At 37.0% G+C, this 21608-nt stretch overlaps 1 protein-coding gene across 5 annotated transcripts; it reads left to right on the top strand.

The window, feature by feature from the left end:
* Nucleotides 1-427: 427 nt before the first annotated feature.
* Nucleotides 428-21094, top strand: LOC107596661 (inward rectifier potassium channel 2-like). 5 transcript variants are annotated; one of them, XM_016287447.1, is made up of 8 exons: nt 428-996; nt 12915-12985; nt 13206-13550; nt 13650-13759; nt 14142-14173; nt 14573-15885; nt 18787-19104; nt 20124-21094. In XM_016287447.1, the coding sequence occupies exons 6-8, from the start codon at nt 14872-14874 to the stop codon at nt 20394-20396; spliced, it is 1605 nt and encodes a 534-aa protein (XP_016142933.1). In that variant the 5' UTR covers nt 428-996; nt 12915-12985; nt 13206-13550; nt 13650-13759; nt 14142-14173; nt 14573-14871; the 3' UTR covers nt 20397-21094. The 5 variants fall into 5 exon arrangements, with proteins under 5 accessions (XP_016142933.1, XP_016142931.1, XP_016142932.1 ...); XM_016287445.1 differs by having other exon boundaries at nt 14153-15885; XM_016287446.1 differs by having other exon boundaries at nt 13206-13328; nt 13512-13550; nt 13650-15885.
* The last annotated feature ends 514 nt before the right edge of the window (nt 21095-21608 follow it).

Raw genomic sequence — 21608 nt, forward strand, 5'->3', positions numbered from 1 at the left:
GTCAGTTGAATATTTTGATAATATTTCATTATGATATTTTATATTTGTTGTGGAATTGTTGGTCACATGTGAAAGTGTAATCTGTCTGCTAACACCCAGAATGTGTTTTGAAACATCTTGAATGCTGTTAAAGATAAAGTTGAAATTATATTACACAGTCCAAGCTAAAAAAAGCAAATTTTGTTAAAAAAAGAGAAAAGTTGGGAGGTTGTATCAAAGCATAGCTCAGTAGCTTAGTACATATAAGATACATAAATGTAGTTTCATTTGTCTGAGTACAAGGTTTTATTTTTTCAATTTTGCACCCTGTTTTGTCCCACTTCTCAAGAATTACTTAACAGTGGATAGCCAATCACTTCTCTTCAGTCACGTCAGCCTGTCTGTCTCTATCAGCCTCTCTTTGCTTTCTGTTTCCGTGCCTGGAGAACATTTTCCATTGATCAATCTCAATCCTTTTTTTTTTGGACTCGTGCGAGATAAAGGGCATTTTTAATGTAGGCTATTCATATTTTTGACACACATTTTATACTCTGCTGCTGTACGTGTCTGTCATATCCACTTTAGAGTTTAGATGTAAGCCTATTGCAGGCTACTTGCTGTGATACTGCGATCCAAGCATACTGCTGATGACGTAACAGGGCAACATTACTTCACCAAAGCATTCAGATTACTGTTACTGAAAGTTCAGTGGCATGAAAAGATGAAGACTGAAAAGATGCAGAGAGGGAGAGGAGAGGATGCAGCTCCCACTGAAGCTTTTCGTGCGTGCTGGTGAGCGAGCGTGGAGCAGAGCGCGCGGAGAGCGCCCACGCAACACTTTCACGTGCTGCAAAGCTTTTTCAGTGCGACGCATCATCAATCAGGAGCCGCTTTATCTTCTGCTTTAATATGAACTGAAAAATACAAAACAAAACAGTTTTATATAAATTAAATAGAAACTGAAAAGACATCCCACTCAGATGGACTATAATGTGATGAAAATTTGTACACGAGCCGGTGAGTGTCGTTTTTGTTCTTCAAACTTCAGATTTTACTTCCAGTGTCAGTGCTGTTTATACAGTATATTATTTAAGAAAACGGATTGTACATATACTGTAGTTGTGAATGACTGCACTGTAAAAGATAAGTGTCATTTTAACTGTAACATTTTGTAAAAACGCTATGGAAAAAGCTGTTAATAGGTTAACAGTAAGTTCCCGTACTATATACAGGGAAAAACTGTAAAATATCTAACCAGACATTTCATGTAATTTTACAGTAAAATGCTGTTAATTTGACAGTTTTTAGAAGTAAAAATAACAAATCAATGTATAATTTACAGTCAAACACTGTCAACTGATATTCCCAGAATTCCCTCCACATTTGAAAGTATTTTGTTTAAATAATCATGTTTTTTAAATAGTTTTTGTTATTAGTTATGTATATTTGGGCTTTATGTTACATCTTCTGTTGTTTAATGAAAGTTGAATGCATTATTTAAGTATCATGTGTGTTACCGTGATGGTGTTTTGTGTTTGCATGCACCTTCTATATATTAGTATATACTTCTGCTTGTGGCGAAGCTACTTGTGATGAGCTTTGATTCTTCATGTGGCTTTCTCTTTTACCACCTGCATTATTATGGTGGTTGTCAGTATGTTAAAGGTACAAAACAGATTTTAATAGCAGTGTGCATTGTTGAATTTACTGGTTTACATTCAAATTGTCTTGTTCGTAAATTACAGTTTTATACTGTAAAATTTACCGTTTTTGACCGTAAATGTGTTTTTCTGTATTTTTTACAAAATTATTCTGGCAACCACAGCTGCCAAAATTATTTTGTAAAAACTAAAGATTTTTCTTTACAATGTAGTTCATTACTATAGCCTACCAAATTAAACCATATAGCCTATTTGTCAGGTAATGGTTTAGAAAACACGAAACAACAAAACATTTCAAAGTGGATCTGCTCAACATTTAGGTTAATTGTTTTTAGTATGCTTTTGAGGTCTTTGTTACAACACAAAAATATGAGTAATAAAACTAGTTAACACTCGAGTCTCAAGGTGAAAGGCATTTCAATCAGGCCTCATTCACTCATTATCAGCAAAACACTGATAACTTTATAGACATAATAACATTCATTAATCATTACGTAATTAAAAATATTGTCGAAAATATGTGATATTTAGTCGCATGTGTTTTTATGAATACACTATTTACAAAATGAATAGATAATAGAGATCAGAATGTATTCAAATATAAATGAATATAATATGAAATATAAAAATACGAAAATCTGTGAAAACTTTCATGACATTTCTAACTATTTTTAGTAAACTATTAAACAACTAGTGCTATATTATAATGTTTGTTAATGTCATTAACACACAAAGTTATAAAAATGGTTTCTCAAGGCTTATACTGTAGATTTAATAGCTAATTTTTATTAAATAAATTCTATAGCTTACATATATTTATAACTACATGAAGAAGTCTAGATTTGTAGGTGATATACTGTAGTCTTTGTCAGCTATCAAAATTAATCTTATAGTCAAATTTTTAGCATAGCAGATGTACCTTTAACCTTTCATTAAACTACACAGAAAGACAATTGCACACTAAATTAGGCTTTTTTTGTTTTAAGATCAATATAACTGTCCTCTTTTAGTGCTACTGCAAAGAGGATTTTTGTTTAATTTCTCTCTTCCACATCTGGCGCTGTTTACAGTATTATTAGTTTGTAGTTGAGTGAGATTAACCTCAAGGTCATTTGTTCTAAGTATCAGTGCTTTCTTTATTTGACTCACAGAGAGAGAGTAAAAGCGTTGATTTCTGAAGAAATTATTTTATAGCAATATCCCGATCACTTTCATTAGGAGAATTTGTGCTTGACTTTATGTGGTGATGTGAAAATGAACACTATTTCAGACTAAAGGATTGGTTCTTTATCTCCCATCCTCCTCCTCCACGTGATAGAGAGAATATGAAGGCGATAGCGTGAGAGAGTGTTATGCTTTTTCCCATTTAATCAATCCATTATTAGTTTGCAGTGTATAGTTATGTATTAATTTGACTTTTGATGCATCACATGAAAATGAGCCTTTGATACGTGTCTGACAAATTACATTTTTTAATTTCTTTTCGTGTGTGCAGAGGATGAGCAGAAGAAACGCTGCAAGGCAAAAATAACAATGAGATGAAACGATTTATGCATTATTTCAGTCCAACAATTAATCTTCAAGAATGCGAGAGGCAGAGCTGTAGGAGGTACAGAGAAAATTGAGTCTGAGATGGTTGAGATGATGAACATTGGAAAAGAGCTATTTCTATTCAAAAAGGCTCGCATGTAAGACATGTGGAATATAATCAGCATTAATCAGAAATCTATAGACTATGCTTCAACAGTCTTGGAATTTTACTCCGTCTAGACAATCTGTCAGTCTTTAGTGGGGATTTTTCATTGAAACATTTCTCAGGTGACTTTATTTAGACAGTAGGTGGAAGTAAGAAAGTAAGTCTTTATCATGATGAGTCATGAGTCATTGAATCATTAATTCAACCAATTTGTTCAATAACGCTGATTTATTCAGGAAGAAAGCACCATTGCTCAGAAATGTGAACTGTATTACTAACTATTTTCGTAAATAGACAAAGTAACTCGCTTGTTTATTGAACTGTTTACATTGAAGTTTTTTTGAAGAAATGTTGTCCTCTCATACTATATTGAGATTTTAAGGAATTAGCCTGTTCCCACCAACAACGAAAACTATAAAAAATAACTGTATTGACCTTAACTATATTAGTGTCTACACCAACAGATGATTACTGTATTACAACACTGTAATTACATCGCCTGTCACTTTTAGATGCTCAAATTGGTTAATTTCTGATTGGATGTCAGTTATGTTTTTGTTCATCAGCTGGAAAATATTGTTCTGAAAGTGAGTCCAACAATTTATTCCTCTGTCGTTTTTGTGATCATACAATAAAGTTTTAATAACCATTCTAATTCAATGAGAATAGGGAGGTCCGAACCACAGCTATAGTGATAACGACACAGAGTGATCGTTGGAATCACATTGAGCTGATGAACGATAAAAACAGCGACAGCCAATCAGAATTTAGAGCATTTAAAGTGACGTAACTTTATAATATTATAATATGTTGGTGTGGGCACTAATATAATTTTTGTTTTAGCAATCTTTATAGGTATCGTTTTTGGTTTGAACAGGACTTTAGCCAAGATAGTTCATTGTAAGTACTTCCAAATATCTGTTTTACTGCAGGAGGGGATTTAAATATTGTTGGCAACCTGTCCTAAATGATTTGGACCTTATGATACGGACCTTCTCGGACATGCACAATAAAGGTCCGCAGTGTGTCCAGTGTGTCATTGAATGATTCAGAGCGGTGCTCATGAGTACCATTTGAGCAACAGGGCCTTTGACAATCTGTGTTTCTTTCCATGTCAACCTGTGATCTTGATCTGTTGTTCGAAGTACAATGTAATTCCCTCACCAACTAAACATGCACTAGCTTGCTATTATCATAATGAATGTGTGATAAACATACTCATCATGCACACTATTAGTTCTATGATAAGATAGTTGTCATGAGTTACAAGTAGCTGTGACACCATGCAGTAGTTCAGAGGCAGTTCCTCATTGAATTCATAACCCATAAAGTCAATGCAGTGTCCTATAGAAATAAGGTTGCAAAGGCCAAGAAATAGGGTAGTAAGTTCTGTCAGCGCTGGCTTGTCCATACTGAAGCAACAGGCAATTTTAAACAAATACAGCACTCTCACGTATATCTAAGGTAACACAACACTTTATAAGCTCCAGGGGTTGAAGTGGTGCTGTCTCAGCAGCAACAGACCACAGTGTGGAAACCAGGGAGACAGAGAAGTGAACGAGGAGCACAATATTATGTGCAGGAGAGAGTTTAGCAGAATGAGGCATGTGCTATGTCACACTCTGGAGAAAGACAGGCATAAAGAATGATGTATTTGAAAATGTATTCATTAAGGAATATTTTGGGTTTAATTCGAGTTTAGCTCAATTGATAGAAAAACAACAACAACAATAAAACAAACAGAAATGTAGATTAAGATTTAAAAAGTAAATGTGGCCAATATTTGGAGATTTTAAAAACAGAAATCTGTGTATGAGCTATAAAAAAATATTTGTACAGTAATTTTTGGGTTTTCATGGTGACAAGTTGTAAAATTAGATATATCTTTAATCAGAGAATTGTCGAAAAAAGTGTTTTAGTAACACTTTACTTAAAGCCTTTATGTTTAATGCATTATAAAGGGTTATTAAAGGGTATAATGCATTATACTTATTTATAATGTGCATTGTAATACATTATAGCTTGCCGTAAATTATTATAACTGAATTTAAAATGAATAGTGTAACAATGAATTGATAAGTGATATAATGTATTAGCTGTGGTTACAATTATTCATGAGATGTATAGAGCTAATAATTTCATAAAAGCATTAACGTTAATTATTCTGTTGAAACCTGTGTAGTATTTGAGCTGTAAAACAGCTTAAATTAGTCGTTTTTGTGTTGTCATATGACAAAGTTGTAAAATTGGATATAAATTTATACAGAAAAGGTTAGAAAGCATTTTTTTTTAAATACAGAAATGGAGAATGTATAAATTTATAAAAGCAGTAACATTAATTCTGTTCAAACTTGTGTATTATTTGAGCTGTAAAGTAGTTTAAATTACAGTAGTTTTTGTGTTGTTATGGCGGCAAAGTTGTAAAATCGGATACAACTTCACAAAAGGTTAGTAAGCATTTATTTAACAGAATAAAATCATGTTAACAATTATAACTGAATTTAAAATGAATAGTGTAACAATGAATTGATAAGTGATATAATGTATTAGCTGTGGTTACAATTATTCATGAGATGTATAGAGCTAATAATTTCATAAAAGCATTAACGTTAATTATTCTGTTGAAACTTGTGTAGTATTTGAGCTGTAAAACAGCTTAAATTAGTCGTTTTTGTGTTGTCATATGACAAAGTTGTAAAATTGGATATAAATTTATACAGAAAAGGTTAGAAAGCATTTTTTTTTAAATACAGAAATGGAGAATGTATAAATTTATAAAAGCAGTAACATTAATTCTGTTCAAACTTGTGTATTATTTGAGCTGTAAAGTAGTTTAAATTACAGTAGTTTTTGTGTTGTTATGGCGGCAAAGTTGTAAAATCGGATACAACTTCACAAAAGGTTAGTAAGCGTTTATTTAACAGAATAAAATCATGTTAACATGCAAATTATTTACATTGTGTGGCTATATTATTGAAACTGTCAGAATTGTAACACTTATGAATTGGCCTCATTCATGTCCATTATTGTAAAGGATGAGTTGAAATAATTTTTGTGGTATCAATGCTCTCGATTGATCTTAACTTGTACTGAACTCAGAATATTCCTTTAAGATTTAAAAAACGGTCATTACTCTTTCATACATTTAACAGATTTAGTCTAGCTCATCTTGGCATACATTAGGTTCTAATGATTAGGAGATTGTACTGAAGCTATTGTGTAGAAATGCAGTGAGTGGTGATGTTATCTGTAGTTAATACTTTCTCATTACCCCACTCAGATTAACGTGAGTTAGTTTCCAGCCAGGCTTCAGCAGGCTGACTGGATCATATAATCTCATCGCACACTTCTGGCATATCTAGACTGAGAGAGATGGAAGCAGACAGAACATCAGGGAATGAAAGTGAGTTAGATATATCGAGAGTGAGCCAAACTGAGAGAGACACAGCCTGGCCGTGTGAATGCATGGACATTTTGTGGCCTCATTTCGTGGCATAGAGGAATCGATGACACTATGGATTGGCTGTGCAGTATGTGGGCTGTTGGATTACTGCATGTGTTCTGCTGCAGGTGACATTGCATGCATTTCCACCATGTACCAATACTACTGAGGTTGTTACATCAGCATTATCATTTTAAAACAATTAGTTATTTTCTAATAATGTTTTATTCACTTAATCAGCATTTCCAGTATGTCTCTGGTCAGTTTAGTTTTAGGCATTGATTCTCTGCAAAGTAGCTCTCATTATGAATCTTGTGTTTGTTGCAGGTGCAGCTATAAATGTTTAAACATATGGGTAACTCTTTACATTTAGGTCCCGTTAGTTAAAGTTAGTGCAGTGGTGCAATACATTGGCTCATGTATTTTTAATCTTTTTTAGTATTAGTTAATAAAAATACAAATATTCACTGTTAGTTTATGTCAGCTCAAGTACATTAAATAAAATAAACAGACACAACTTTTGAGTTTAATAATGCATTAGTACATTTTGAAATTAACATTAATAACTAACTATAATAAATACTATTTTCATTGTTAGTTCATGTCAACTAATGTAATTAACTAATGTTAACAAATGAAACCTTATTGTTAAGTGTTATCAGTATATATATATATATGGATGACAAGGATGACAAGACCACAAATCAGTTCAGCGTTCAGAATGCAGATAGATGTAAGAAAAATAGCCAGTGCAAATATTTTGATGACGTTGCTATTGGTTACATTTTGATTTTTTTTTTTTTTATAGTAACTTTTAAAGTTTGAATGGAGTCTGTGTAGTGCATTGTGTGGTTTAAGCAGAAGTTTAACAAAGGCTATATATCGTATCTATGCGTAATATTATATTATACCTAATACTTATTCACCAGTTCCTTTTTTTTTAGATAAACAATGGTTTTCATGTCTTTCAGTTCCATTAACATTTCTTGAATGTGCAATCCTCTTGCTAAATTCTCTACAGTTTTTCTTACTATCACTTACTTCAAATTTGCAAACATGTCTAGTAATGTCTGATTTCTGAACAAATGTTTTGTGAAGCAGTGAAATATTATGAAGCAGTTCTTTTTAGTGTTTCTTATAGTGTTATTGTGCTGTGAAATGTCAGTGAAAAGTAAACACTTTATTTATTTATACAAGAATTATATTCAATTGATTTCTTATTTGTTATACTGTATTTGTTATTCTGCTGAAATCTCAAATTATCTCATTTGGCAATAGACTGCTGAGGACAATCAAGTTTAGTAAAAATCTTTTTTTGAACCATTCAGGAACCAAAACTGTTAAAAAGTATCAAACATAAAATTCCTAAGGTGGTTTAGAACAAAACCCTTACCAGAATTCTTATGGAATTATGCTGCCATGTATAATTATGCTGCTTCTTGGTTACATAAAGTTGTCAATACTATAAATGAAAGACAAACATACTTGTCACTTTACAAACAAATCTAGTTTCTCATCTGCAAAGTGCCTGTAAAAGCATAAAGTATATAGAATATTAGTCTGCATTGTCAGTCCTTACTAAAGTAAAATGACTTTCGCATACTTTAGAAATCTGCATGACATCAGCTGTGTGATGTAATAAAAAAAGCATACATCTAGAGTTTCTCGATAAGATTATCCCCATCAGATTTGTGAAAAGGTGAAATAGAGAGTATGTTAGAGAGAAAAGGTCAAAAGGTTATTCACTGTACAGAATATTACTGAAATGATTTCCACAGGGACTTAATCTCCCTTCATAATTCACTTGAACATGGACATGTAATCTGGGAGAGGGATAGAAAGACAAAAAGAGAGAGAGAATTCAGGATGGATAGAGTGACAAATGCAATCTGAGTGTCAGAGAGATAAGAGAAAATAAACTTGTGCTGTTGAAAACAATGATATTCATAGAATACTGGGACATTTATGTTGAAATAGCTTATCCCTTAAAAATTTTTCAAATTCTACTATGAAAATATTCTGGAGTCTATGGGGCAGGTAAAGCTATTAAAAGGTTAGTTCACCCAAAAATGAAAATTCTGTCATTAATTACTCACCCTCGTGTTGTTCGAAACCCGTAAGACCTCCGTTCGGAACACAATTTAAGATATTTTTGATGAATCTGAGAGCTCTCTGACCCTCCCATAGACAGCAAGGTAACTACCATGTTCAAGGACCAGAAAAGTACCAAGATGATCGACAAAGTAGTCTGTGTGACATCAGTGGTTCAACTGTAAAGTTACGAAGCTACGAGAATACTTTTTTGCGCAAAGAAAACAAAAATAACAACTTTATTCCACATTTTCGTCTCTACTGCGTCACTTTGGACGCGCGTTCACGACAGTATCATGACGAGAGCGTGTGATGTTTTTTTGGGTGAACTAACCCTTTAAGCTTGTTATGTCATCAAAAGTTGATTGTTGTGTAACCTTTGAGCTGATTTGCATAGATTTCGATAGTTTCCTGTTAATTGCCCCCAACATAAGTCTGGCACTGCTGCATTGGCGCTCTGCCAGCAATTATTCTAGAATGTCCCGTATCACTCTGACCTTGGTCCCATATCTCACACCTCTGAACACTGCACATGCTGGAGAGGATCAGGGGTGTTTGAGTAGCACTCAGCTCTCATAAGCAGCATGGGAGATTTCACTGGACACCTCTAACATGAGGAATAGAAAGATAAGGAGAGAGAAAGTGAGAGAGTCTGACTGGTGTTATACATGAAGTTCACTGAAATGGTTAATAATGCTTAAAAACTTTAGTTTAAAAATTTAGTAGACTTTTTTCACTACAAATTTTATCAGGATAATTTGAAAAAAGTTCAGTTGAATTTTTTTCTTTAGTTTAAAGATTTTTTATTTATTTTTTTGCTTTAATGACAGCAGTTCTCAAGCATCTTGCGCTTCAATGGATGCAAGAACTTCTGACCTTCTGTATAAACAAATTCACAATTAATTAAAAAATGTGCTTAGAAATAGTGCAAATTATTTTTTACAGGCTTTTTTGTTTGTTTGTTCGTTTGTTTATTTTACTAATACTTTTTATATTTCAATGTTTAAATTGGAATTTTATATCCTTTCAGTGTTTATTTGCAAACTAATTCAGTATGAGTTCAAAACGACCTCCACACGCAATAATTAAACATTTATAAAGTATTTAAAAGGTTTATGGAGTGTTAAAGTGTATTATATGCTAAGGATACTTTAGAAACAGTTTTTTTAAGAATTGTTGCACTCAATTGTCACTCCTTATGACACTTATTGTCATTATTTGAGCACAATACATTCAAGTGTTATTAAAATATTATCTGTTGCATCTGTAGCAACCTTTCATTATTCAAATTAGTCTTTATTTAGGGAGATCATTTTTTACAATATGCATAGTTAACTGCTGCAGATGATCTTATTAGAGAACATGAATACTGAAAGGCTCTCTGTCAATGGTATATTTTCAGCAGCATTGGTGTATGTGTTAATCAATAGGTTTAGTGCTCTAATGAGATCTCTCTCATACACACAGCCCTAGGTTACAGTGTCTAGAGGTTAGAGTCAGAGGTCAAAGACTGGTGGTGAAATAAGATGTGACTCACACACTCTCCAAATCCTTTAGTGAACCACACACACGGCACTATGAGCAAAATATTTAGGCTTAAAAATGACTTGAGACATGTATTTAACTTATTCAAAGTCAAGGCCATGGTGGTTTTTCAAATATATGAAAAAAAAAAAAAAAAAAAAAAAAGATTGAGCTTTTTGATTCGGTGTTAAAGGTAATTTATGGTACTAGTGGCACAGAATGGAATTGAAAAAATATAAACATAATGGATAGTATTGTAACATTTGACATTTTATTGTGGTTAAAGTGTATGTGTCACGGTCACGGTGTGTGGAGGCAGGCAGATATTCCAATAAAGATATTTAATGTAGACACAAGGCAGATTCGGGTAGATGAGACACACTCTGGGTAACATTCATAATAACCGACAAAACTCAAATCCCAGAGACAGGAACAGATATAGTGCAGATAATGAGGGGCAGACAGGTGAGCACAATGAGGTGATTAACTAATAATTATACGGGCTGAACTAACAAAAGGGGAAGAAACCACAACAGACAGTCCACAGGGGTGTTACATTACTCCCCCCTCCCGGAAGGTGCCTCCTCGCACCGTAGAAACAGAGGGAGGGGTGGAGGGGGACTAGGAGGACAAAGCAGAGGATGTGAGATGGTGACAGGGGAAGGCAAAGGGCTGGCAGGCAGAGCAGACAGGTGGAGGTTCCGGCGGAGGACGGTCTTCCAGGAGGAGGACGGCTAACAGAGTCCAGGGAGGTGACGATGGAGGGAGGAGCCAGGGAGACGACAGGAGGGAACCGGAGCAGGAGCCAGGTCGGACCCAGGCCAAGGTGGAGCTGATGGGAGGAAGGAGCCCAACGGAGCCGGTAGGACAGAGCGACGAGGCAGCAGCCAGAGGAGAGGAATCCAGAGGCGATGGCGGGTCGACGCCCGACCAAGGAGGAGCCAGAGGGACGAGGGAGCCTGGTGGAGCTGATGGATCGATGGGTGATGGTGGAGGCGAGGGAGCTAGGAGCTGAGGTGGAGCCACTGGGTCTACGGACCGAGGCAGAGTCTGGGCCTCGGAGGCAGAGGTGAGGGAGACTTCGACCATGGTGACGCTGGAGGAGGCCGGAGCGGGTGGGAGGGCGCTCATTTGAGGAGCGGGCACTGGAGAGAGCTCTTGGGCCAGAGCACTTCCTGGGCAGAACTGGAGATCAGGAGCCCTTCCTGGGCTTAACGAGAAATCAGGAGCCCTTCCTGGGCTTAACGAGAAATCAGGAGCCCTTCCTGGGCTTAACGAGAAATCAGGAGCCCTTCCTGGGCTGGACTGGGGATTCCACGGTCGCTCCTCCTCATTTTGGCCCTGAATTCCCTCCATAGTCTGCTCATCCTCAGCCATGATGCAGGGGGCGGAGCTCCTCTCCGCGCTCACACCATCCACGGCTTGCTCCCTCGTGGTGGGCACTGTCACCGGCTCTCGCACCTGGTCTGACGGGTTGGGCTCAACCTCCGAGGCGATCCTCTTCTCAGAGGCTTCGCTCCGGCTCCTGGATCGCGGTGGGAAATGGCTCTCCATCATCGGTGGGCTCAGGCTTATGCTCCGTACCGTGGGGAGATGGTGGGCTGGGCTCAGTGTCCTGAGTGAGGCTGGTGTCACCGTCAGCGATGCCCACGGTTAGCTGGGACTTGCAGGACACCAGCACCCACTCGACGAAGCTGGCGAGGCTCTCAAGGACCATCCCCAGACAACTGTGCTCGTGTGGTGGCGTTTAGTCCGACTTGATAGAAGCCACAGATGCAATTGTCCGGGTAGTGCGTGAGGTGGGCCAGGGACAGAAAGTCGTTTGTGTAGTCCTCAAGAGAGCGTTCCCCCTGCTCCAGCTGGAAGATTTGGAATGTGGGGTAATCCATCAAAAAACTAAATAAAAACTGGAAAAAACAAACGAGGGGAAAGACACCACTGTACTTTACTTTTGGGTCGGTTATTCTGTCATGGTCACGGTGTGTGGAGGCAGGCAGGATGACGACAAGGATTCCAATAAAGATATTTAATGTAGACACAACAAGGCAGATTCGGGTAGATGAGACACACACTCGGGGTAACATTCACAATAACCGACAAAACTCAAATCCCAGAGACAGGAACAGATATAGTGCAGATAACGAGGGGCAGACAGGTGAGCACAATGAGATGATTAACTAATAATTATATGGGCTGAACTAACAAAAGGGGAAGAAACCACAACAGACAGTCCACAGGGGTGTTACAGTATGCAGTTTACATTGAAAGTCTATTTATTAAACAAATTGAAATATTCTTTTTTATACATGTTTGATATTAGAAGTAAACAAATACCACATTTATCATTTTTATTACTGAAATGTGGAATTACTCATCCATGGTTTACAACTACAGAATGACTCAGCTATTTTTTTATCATTCTTTTTTTAATTAATTAATCAATTAATTTATTTTCAATTTGAGGGGCCGATGACTTTTTAGCAAGACACTAATCTTTTACATAATATTTTATCTTTTTCAGCAGATTTCTGCTGACTGAAAGGGCAAAGAAGACACGGGATGATCTATGCACGCCATTAACTGCCAGCACTGGTAATTATAATTTTTTTATTTATGAATATACAAAATAAAAAAGTTTGTTAGAATTTTCAAATTGGAATTACGACATTTTCTTGGAGATAAATAATCAGACTTAATCAGCATATATTGAGCATGCTTGCAATGCAGCTTTCATGTCACAGAGAGATATTTGTATTCGTTTTATCTAGTCCTTAAATTTCATTTTAACTTCCATATTATGCTTTCTCTCTAGGAGTTAACAGAGACTGTGATGTCCTCAACCCAAAAACCGCAGATTCGAATAATATGGAACGTGACAGGGACCTGACAAACTATTCTTGAGTTGTATTTGCCGTGGATATATTCTACCACAAATGTCAGTGCGAGGGCAGAAGATATTTGAAGATGAAACCTTATGTCACCTCTCACTTTAGAAATGTTCTTTTTCTTTTGAGTGTGATATTTTCTTATTTCATCCTTGAATATGTTCCTGTTCAAGTGGGCTTTTCATGACTAGACACCGTTTTTAAAGATTATCTTTTCTATCACGTTCATTAAGCCTCGAACTACAGGTTCCTCAAAGGAGGTATATGAAAAGGTAACACCACTTATCAGGTGTGAATGTTCGGTTCCCCAATCGTTTCATTTTTTAAATCTACGACATTAAAAATTTCTCTGACCTAATGTTCATTTTTAGGAACATTTCACCAGTTGCACGTGTTTTGTTGATGACCAAACTGGACTGAAGATCTCAAAGCATCGCCTAGCTTTTTTAAGCTTTTGGAGAGATCAAAGTGAACCAAACAGGTCATAATTCATCTCACTCTAAACCTCTTACTATTGTAATGTGTGCACTATAGTAATTCAGTAATAGAACTTCAATCAAGAGTTTTCTAGAGCAAAATGTCCCTTTCTTTTGGAGAACCGGGCTCTTGGTGTGAGACTGGAAAATCTGCTGAAGCCAGACTGGAGATGGAAACATGACTGTGACAGAATGTCACTTCTGACTGTTTGAATTGTTTTGATGTCTAATATGATTGAGAAATGGACTTGTTCTGTTCCAGAGATATATTTGCTCAATATTGAAGGCAAAGAGGTCACATTTGTGAAGTATTAGGAAATGTTGACTAGTTTTCATATTAATTGCACATCTCTCTTGTGTCTTTAAACATCTCACTATTTAAATAAGGAACGCTGAAGAGGTCCTAAAGAGAAAGATTGGTCTGTATATGCATGCTGTTATTTATTACACACATATGTTCTAGACAGTTTAATGCATGTTCTTTTCAGTTTCCCTCTGTATGTTCCCTCAGCTTAAGACTGAGGCTTGTTTATGTTTTTCCTTCATGTTATGTAAGTTCAGTTTTCCTTCATCCTTCTGCTCTGCCTGAGCTTCGCCTTGTTTGTTTGTGCCTTTTAGTTTCTCACTTTCTTATGAAGCTGCTATATGTTACGCATAGACCTAAAGCAGCACAGTTTTCCTCTGTCTAGTCTCTGCCCACCACCTAACCTTAGCAAAACTACTGCTAAAGCTGAGAAACTGCATTGAAACTGGATTTTGTTTTCTTTATTTACTGCATCTAACAACTTTGGAACTTTGCGTTCATCAAAATTGTCCAGGAATACTGGTTTATTAATAGCAGACAGTGGACGGACCACTCAAGTGGAGACTCTTTGATGATGTCAGAGATGATCTCTAATGCGATTGTGTTCCGTCTCTGGGCAACGATTGGCTGCCGGGATCTGAATGATAATACGGTCTCTTTCAGGCCATAAGCCTCGCTGTGGAATACAGTCTACAACTCATAGTTTGTATATATATCATTGCATCCGTATTTTTTATCCATTTTGACCCTGGATTTATCTGGCAAAGCTTCATTTTTCCCGAACATTTTGTAGTCACCTTGCGGTCACCAATAATGGGGGCTGCTCGGGTAAAGAGGCGCTTCAGTGTGGTTGTGGACACCCCGCTGGACGAGGAGGAAGTCATGAGGCTGGCGCAGAGTGATGAAATCACTTCCTCCCAGTCGGACACACTTCCGTCGCCCGACTGCAATGGCAAAGTGCTCAACCTTCACCATAGCAATGGAGGAAGGAGCAGAGAGAGGGATGAGGATGATGCGGAGGATGACGATGATGATGATGATGAAGAAGGGGGAGGGAGGATAGGAGGAGGAGGAGGAGGGCGTGGCCCGGCGCTCAGGGGGGAGTCTGGGGCAGAAGGGAGGTGGGAGAGGAGCAAGAGAAAGTCCTCGTGTTCCCTCTCGCCCTCGCCGCCCCATGAACGCCGCGGCCAGTCCCGCCGGCCCCGACGGCGCTTTGTAGGCAAGGACGGGCGCTGCAACGTCACCTTCGTCAACATGAGCGAAAGGGGCCAGCGCTACCTCACCGACCTCTTCACCACCTGCGTGGACATCCGCTGGCGCTGGATGCTCGTGGTGTTCACCCTCTCCTTCTTGCTCTCCTGGCTTCTCTTTGGTTTCACGTTCTGGCTCATCGCCGCCGCTCACGGGGATCTGGCGCCCCCGGCATCATCTTCCTCTTCTCCTTCGTCTGTTTCCTCCTCGCTGGCTCCTCTGGCAGAGACAGAGGAACACTGCTTTCAGCAGGTGAACAGTTTCATGGCGGCGTTCCTCTTCTCTCTGGAGACGCAGACGTCTATAGGATACGGCTTCCGGAGCGTTACCGAGGCCTGCCCCCTGGCGGTGCTTGCTGTCGTGTTGCAGTGCATTGTGGGCTGCATCATCGACGCTTTCATCATTGGGGCGGTAATGGCTAAGATCGCCAAGCCCAAGAAGCGCAATGAGACACTGGTGTTCTCGGATGTGGCCGTGGTGGCCATGAGGGACGGGAAACTCTGTATGATGTGGCGAGTGGGAAACTTGCGCAAGAGCCACCTGGTGGAGGCCCATGTACGAGCACAGATACTGAAGGTCAGTGAGATGGTGTGTTTGTGTCTTGTCCTGTCTGTTCATTTAAACAGAATAAAAATGCAATTCACACATTACATGAAGTGACTTGTAGCAAAATACCTATTCTATGATGAGCATTAATTTCTGAATTAAAATTCTTTGAAAAGAAACAAAAGAGAATTTGACAATGCAAGGTTAGTTCTGGTTGGAAACGGTCTCCAAAACAAGAGCTAATTTCAATCTCAGTTTTGAAGTAAATTTTAAAGTGGATGTTGATTTTGCTTTGAGGTCAGAATGATGGGAAAGAGTGAATCGGAGAGAATGCTTGGAAAATGAACAGGGACAGAGATGCTAGCAAATATGACTGCACCTTGGTACAGTGATGGTAATACTGTACCATAGTATTGTAATTAGTGCTGTCGAACGATTAGTCGCGATTAATCACATCCAAAATAAAAGTTTTTGTTTACATAATATATGTGTGTGTATTGTGTATATTTATTATGTATATATAAATACACACATATACAGCATATATTTTGAAAATATTTACATGTATATATTTATATTCATATAATTTATATCATATATAAATATATTTAATATATAAACATTACATATACATGCATGCGTGTGTATTTATATATACATAATAAATATATACAGTACACACACATATATTATGTAAATAAAAACTTTTATTTTGGATGCGATTAATCGTTTGACAGCACTAATTGTAATATTTACCTTGTTATTAAATGATCACCATACTCATTCCATATGCTCTTTATTTGATATTTCAAGGTATTTCAAAGAATTCCGTAGTATTACCGTAACTGGCTACCATGTCTAAAAATCCATGGGATTACTGTGGTTCTTTTGAAGGTACACTACCATTCAAAGGTTTGGGGACTGTAAGATTTTTATTTATTTATTGTTTAAGGAATGCTTTTATTCAGCAAGGTTGCATTAATTTGATCAAAAATGGCAGTAAAGAAATCTTAAAAATATTTATATTTCAAATAAATGTTGTTCTTTTCAACTTTCTTTTAATATTTACCTTGTTATTAAATGATCACCATACTCATTCCATATGCTCTTTATTTGATATTTCAAGGTATTTCAAAGAATTCCGTAGCATTACCGTAACTGGCTACCATGTCTAAAAATCCATGGGATTACTGTGGTTCTTTTGAAGGTACACTACCATTCAAAGGTTTGGGGACTGTAAGATTTTTATTTATTTATTGTTTAAGGAATGCTTTTATTCAGCAAGGTTGCATTCATTTGATCAAAAATGGCAGTAAAGAAATCTTAAAAATATTTATATTTCAAATAAATGTTGTTCTTTTCAACTTTCTTTTCATAAAAGAATTGTGAAAAAAATGCATCATGGTTTCCATAAAAATATTAAGTAGAACTACTGTGTTCAACATTGATAATAATAAGAAATGTTCCTTGAGGACCAAATCAGCATATTAGAATGATTTCTGAAAGATCATGTGAAACTGAAGACTGGAGTAATGATGCTGAAAATTCAGCTTTGCCATCACAGGAATAAATTACATTTTGTAATATGTAATATGTAATGATATGCCACAATATTACAGTTTTTACTGTATTTTGATCAAATAAATGCATCCTTGGTGAGCATAAGTGACATCTTTCAATAAATTATACTGTAAAATCTTACCGAACTTTTGAAAGGTAGTCTAGTGTATACGAGAAAGAAATACCTTGCATGAAGGTAGAATACATGGTGAGATGAGTAAATGAAAGAGAAAAAGAATGAGAGAGATTGACATCTGGACAGTTGGTGTGGTTAATAACGGCTTGTTTTGTTCAAGCTCATACCAGAGGTTTATAAGATTTGCAGAGGGGATTAATTTTACCAGAGCAAACCATTGTCTTGCGTATCTGCCCTGTGTGTGTGTGTGTGTGTGTGTGTGTGTGTGACTTAATTTAACGGCCTGATTAAATTATTTGAGTCGGTATGCTTTTGTTTAAGAGTGAATGAAATCTTATTGTCGTAAACGTGTTCAAATGTGTCATTGTGTAGGTGTGTGAATGTCTGAGGATCATGTTTATAATTGTCTTTTATTGTATTCATATCCACATGCAATACTAATGTTTCTAACACATCCTGATGTTTTGAGGTCAGATGGTCAGAAGTTTGAACATGGAGATCAAACAATAAATTCTTATATTTCATACAGTATGTTATTGCCTAAACTGACTGGAATAAAATAGATTCCTGAAAACAGTATGCACATGCATACAATTGTTTTCCTTTTTTTAAATATCTTCTTTAATAATCTTATATTATTCTCACCAGGTGCTGTGTACAGATGTTTGATGAAACACAATTACAGCCAGTCAGAAACAATTTTATGTCCAATGAGATGTCACTGTCAATGGGGACTCTTTGTGTGACAAAATAGAAACCAAGCAACCAACAAAATCTATCACTCATAGCAACACTACAAAAACACAGATTGGATCTGTCCATGGAAGACAGCTTTTATCACTTTTTATCATAAAATGTGTCTGATTACGACACAATGCTGCTATTATAACATCGACTTGGAGGTCGAAATTACTGCCAGAAATTTTGTGAACTTTGAAATCTATGATATGTGTAAAAACATATTTATAACTTGTTGTGGAAAATTTAGTTAAAGTTTGCTATGTTACAGACACACGTTTTCACCATTTTACATATTATCATCAGCTAAAACTTTTCATTGACAAAAATTGTGCCTTGTCAGTCTGTATAAAATGGACTTTAATTAATACATATTAAATGACTATGTATTAACTAATCTAAATATGCTAAATTACATTTATGTCAAACAATAAAAATGACTAAAACGTTGATCTACTCTATGTAAAACTTAACAGCGCTTTTTACCTTTCCTGCAGCCACGGTTGACCCCTGAGGGTGAGTTCCTGCCATTGGACAATGCAGACCTCAATGTCGGCTTTGACACAGGAACAGATCGTATCGTTTTGGTGTCACCTGTGACAATTGTGCACGAAATTAATGAGGAGAGCCCTTTCTTTGAGGTGGACAAACATACACTAGAGGAAGACAAAGATATGGAAGTGGTGGTGATTCTGGAGGGCATGGTGGAGGCCACTGCCATGACAACCCAATGCCGGTCTTCATACCTGGCCTCTGAGATCCTCTGGGGTCATCGCTTTGAACCTGTGCTCTATGAAAGGAAGAACTGCTACCAGGTGAAAAATGGAGGGTTGAAAGGAAATGTAGTGGTTGTAAATGTAAAGTGTAAAAGTACCAGATTGGACTCATTACTGTGTTTGTAAGGCTACATTGTATTGATATTTCTCAAACATTCTGGTTAGAATTTGTTTCAAACCACCCAACATTAGGGACCTATGTAATTCAGCTCCATTTAACTTAACACAATCCATCAATCCATCCAACAGCAAATCTATTGACTAATAGAATTATTGCCATTTAAGTTCTAACCAACAGCATTTACATTGTGATATTCTGATACTGTTCACATACTCAGTTGTGATTGGTCTGGTTTTCTTACAGTGTTGCCAGATTTATAGAAAAATAAGCAATCTGTAAAAAAAAAGAAGAAAGAAATCTTGATATAGTAACTTAGTAAGCAACTTTACTTACTAAGCAACCACAATAAGTAACCCCGCAATTTTTGTGTTGATAAGAGATAGGGTCAGACAAAATTCAAAATTCATAATTTGAAAGTAATTGGCCATTTTCCACAAGAATTTGAATTCAAATGACAGGACGAAAAATTTGCTGTAGAAATGCAATTCAGAGAAAAAAAATATGAATATGAAATAAAATATAACCCGATCTCATGAGGAAAAAAAAAAAAGATATATATATAGTATATATAATTTTTTTTCAAGCATTTTTAAATTCAAATAGCAATTCCTGCAATCTGCTTTTACCTCACTTTTAATTAATTTGAACTGAATTGGGATTTAAACTGAATTGAAATTTAAAAAGGTATTCTCAATTCACTTCTGAATATCAGTCAATTCTATATAAATACGATCTGTCGATACTAGAAATCATCTATAGCCAACTTCATGCTGGAAAGATGGTGTTGCGTACAGTGATAATTCTCCTGCTTATTTTTTTGATGTAGAACTAATTCCAAAAACTTGTCTTAACTAAAATAGCAATATTCTTTTCTTGACTTTTAGAAATGCAAATCTAGTTATGCCTTGTACTTGTCATGTGTCCTCCCCACCTCTAGGTGGACTACTCATACTTCAACAGGACTTACGAGGTCCCGGACACGCCCACCTGCAGTGCTAAAGAGTTAGCCGAGAAAAAGTACATCTTGGTCTCCCGTTCCTCCTTCTGTTATGAGAATGAGGTGGCTCTGCAGCTCTCCCCCTCTGTCCCTCCCTGCCCTGACCAGTTTTCTCCATCCCCCTGTTCTTCCCCCTCTCCCTCACCCTCTTTCGTTCGGCCCACACCACCATCTCGACAAGACTCCTGCAGTGAGCACCCACACGTACACTGAGCCACATGGCTTGGATGAAAGGGCACAGGGGAAAGCAGCGGTCAAAGAAAGAAAGGGAAAGGGTCAGGATGGAGAGAGGAGTTGGAAGCAGGGGTCGGGAGAAAGTGAGAGAACCAGCTAATGGACAAAGAGCTGGAAAGACAGATTTGGACAGGGGACTAAGGCAAAGAGGACCGTAAAGGGACAATGTAGGACTGATTAATGACAATAGGTCATGCATAGGATGGGCTGAGAGAAGACAGAATGCACAAAAGATGGAGAATAGAAGAGGGAAAGGGGCCTCTCACCACCTGGGAGAAGAGAACAAAAGAGCAAGATAGCAAGACAGTGGGGTGAATTCACTAATCGGTTGCACTAGTGCAGTATTTCTGCATGTGTCTTCTTCACTTACCCCTGTAATCCTGTTTTATCAGATGCCATCAAAGTATCTTTCAAAGCAAGTCAATTCAGGTGGCCATCTTGGAAACACAGCTATTTTAGTCATACATAGGTTCTATCAAATTGGGTAGGGAAACATTGAAGTCTCAGTAAAATCAGCAATATATTCTGACATGAATGATATCATAAACTTATAGTATATTACTAAAAAAAACTATATTTTAGGTTGGTCCAGCTAAAAGAGCACTTTAGGAATGATATTTCTGTCATGACAACTCTTGGAGTTGGTAATGTACATGTAAATGTATTTGGTCTTGGCGGAATAGATCTGCTACGCTTCTGCTGCTGCTGCTACTACAGCAGAGCAAGTACCGAGACTTGCCGGCCATCTTGGAAACACAGCTATTTTAGTCATACATAGGTTCTATCAAATTGGGTAGGGAAACATTGAAGTCTCAGTAAAATCAGCAATATATTCTGACATGAATGATATCATAAACTTATAGTATATTACTAAAAAAAACTATATTTTAGGTTGGTCCAGCTAAAAGGATATTTCTGTCATGACAACTCTCGGAGTTGGTAATGTACATGTAAATGTATTTGGTCTTGGCGGAATAGATCTGCTACGCTTCTGCTGCTGCTGCTACTACAGCAGAGCAAGTACCGAGACTTGCTACTGCCAATACATCCACAACATGCTGCTGTGAGCATGTAAGAAATATTGCTGCTGCAAATATAACATACATGAAATAACCCCCATATAGCATACATGAATCACCTCATAGCAGATCTATACAGGTGGAGCTGGGGAAGGTGGAGGCTTTCTGAAGC

The sequence above is a fragment of the Sinocyclocheilus grahami genome, unplaced genomic scaffold (genome assembly GCF_001515645.1).
Source record: "Sinocyclocheilus grahami isolate Dianchi unplaced genomic scaffold, SAMN03320097.WGS_v1.1 scaffold222.1, whole genome shotgun sequence".
NCBI lineage: Eukaryota > Metazoa > Chordata > Actinopteri > Cypriniformes > Cyprinidae > Sinocyclocheilus > Sinocyclocheilus grahami.

Excerpts from the sequence above, each read along its gene's own strand:
- LOC107596661 (XM_016287447.1), top strand. The coding sequence starts at position 14,872 with ATGGGGGCTGCTCGGGTAAAGAGGCGCTTCAGTGTGGTTGTGGACACC. Across the intron at positions 15,886-18,786 it reads TACGAGCACAGATACTGAAG|CCACGGTTGACCCCTGAGGG; the intron begins GTCAGTGAGATG and ends CCTTTCCTGCAG. Across the intron at positions 19,105-20,123 it reads AAAGGAAGAACTGCTACCAG|GTGGACTACTCATACTTCAA; the intron begins GTGAAAAATGGA and ends CCCCACCTCTAG.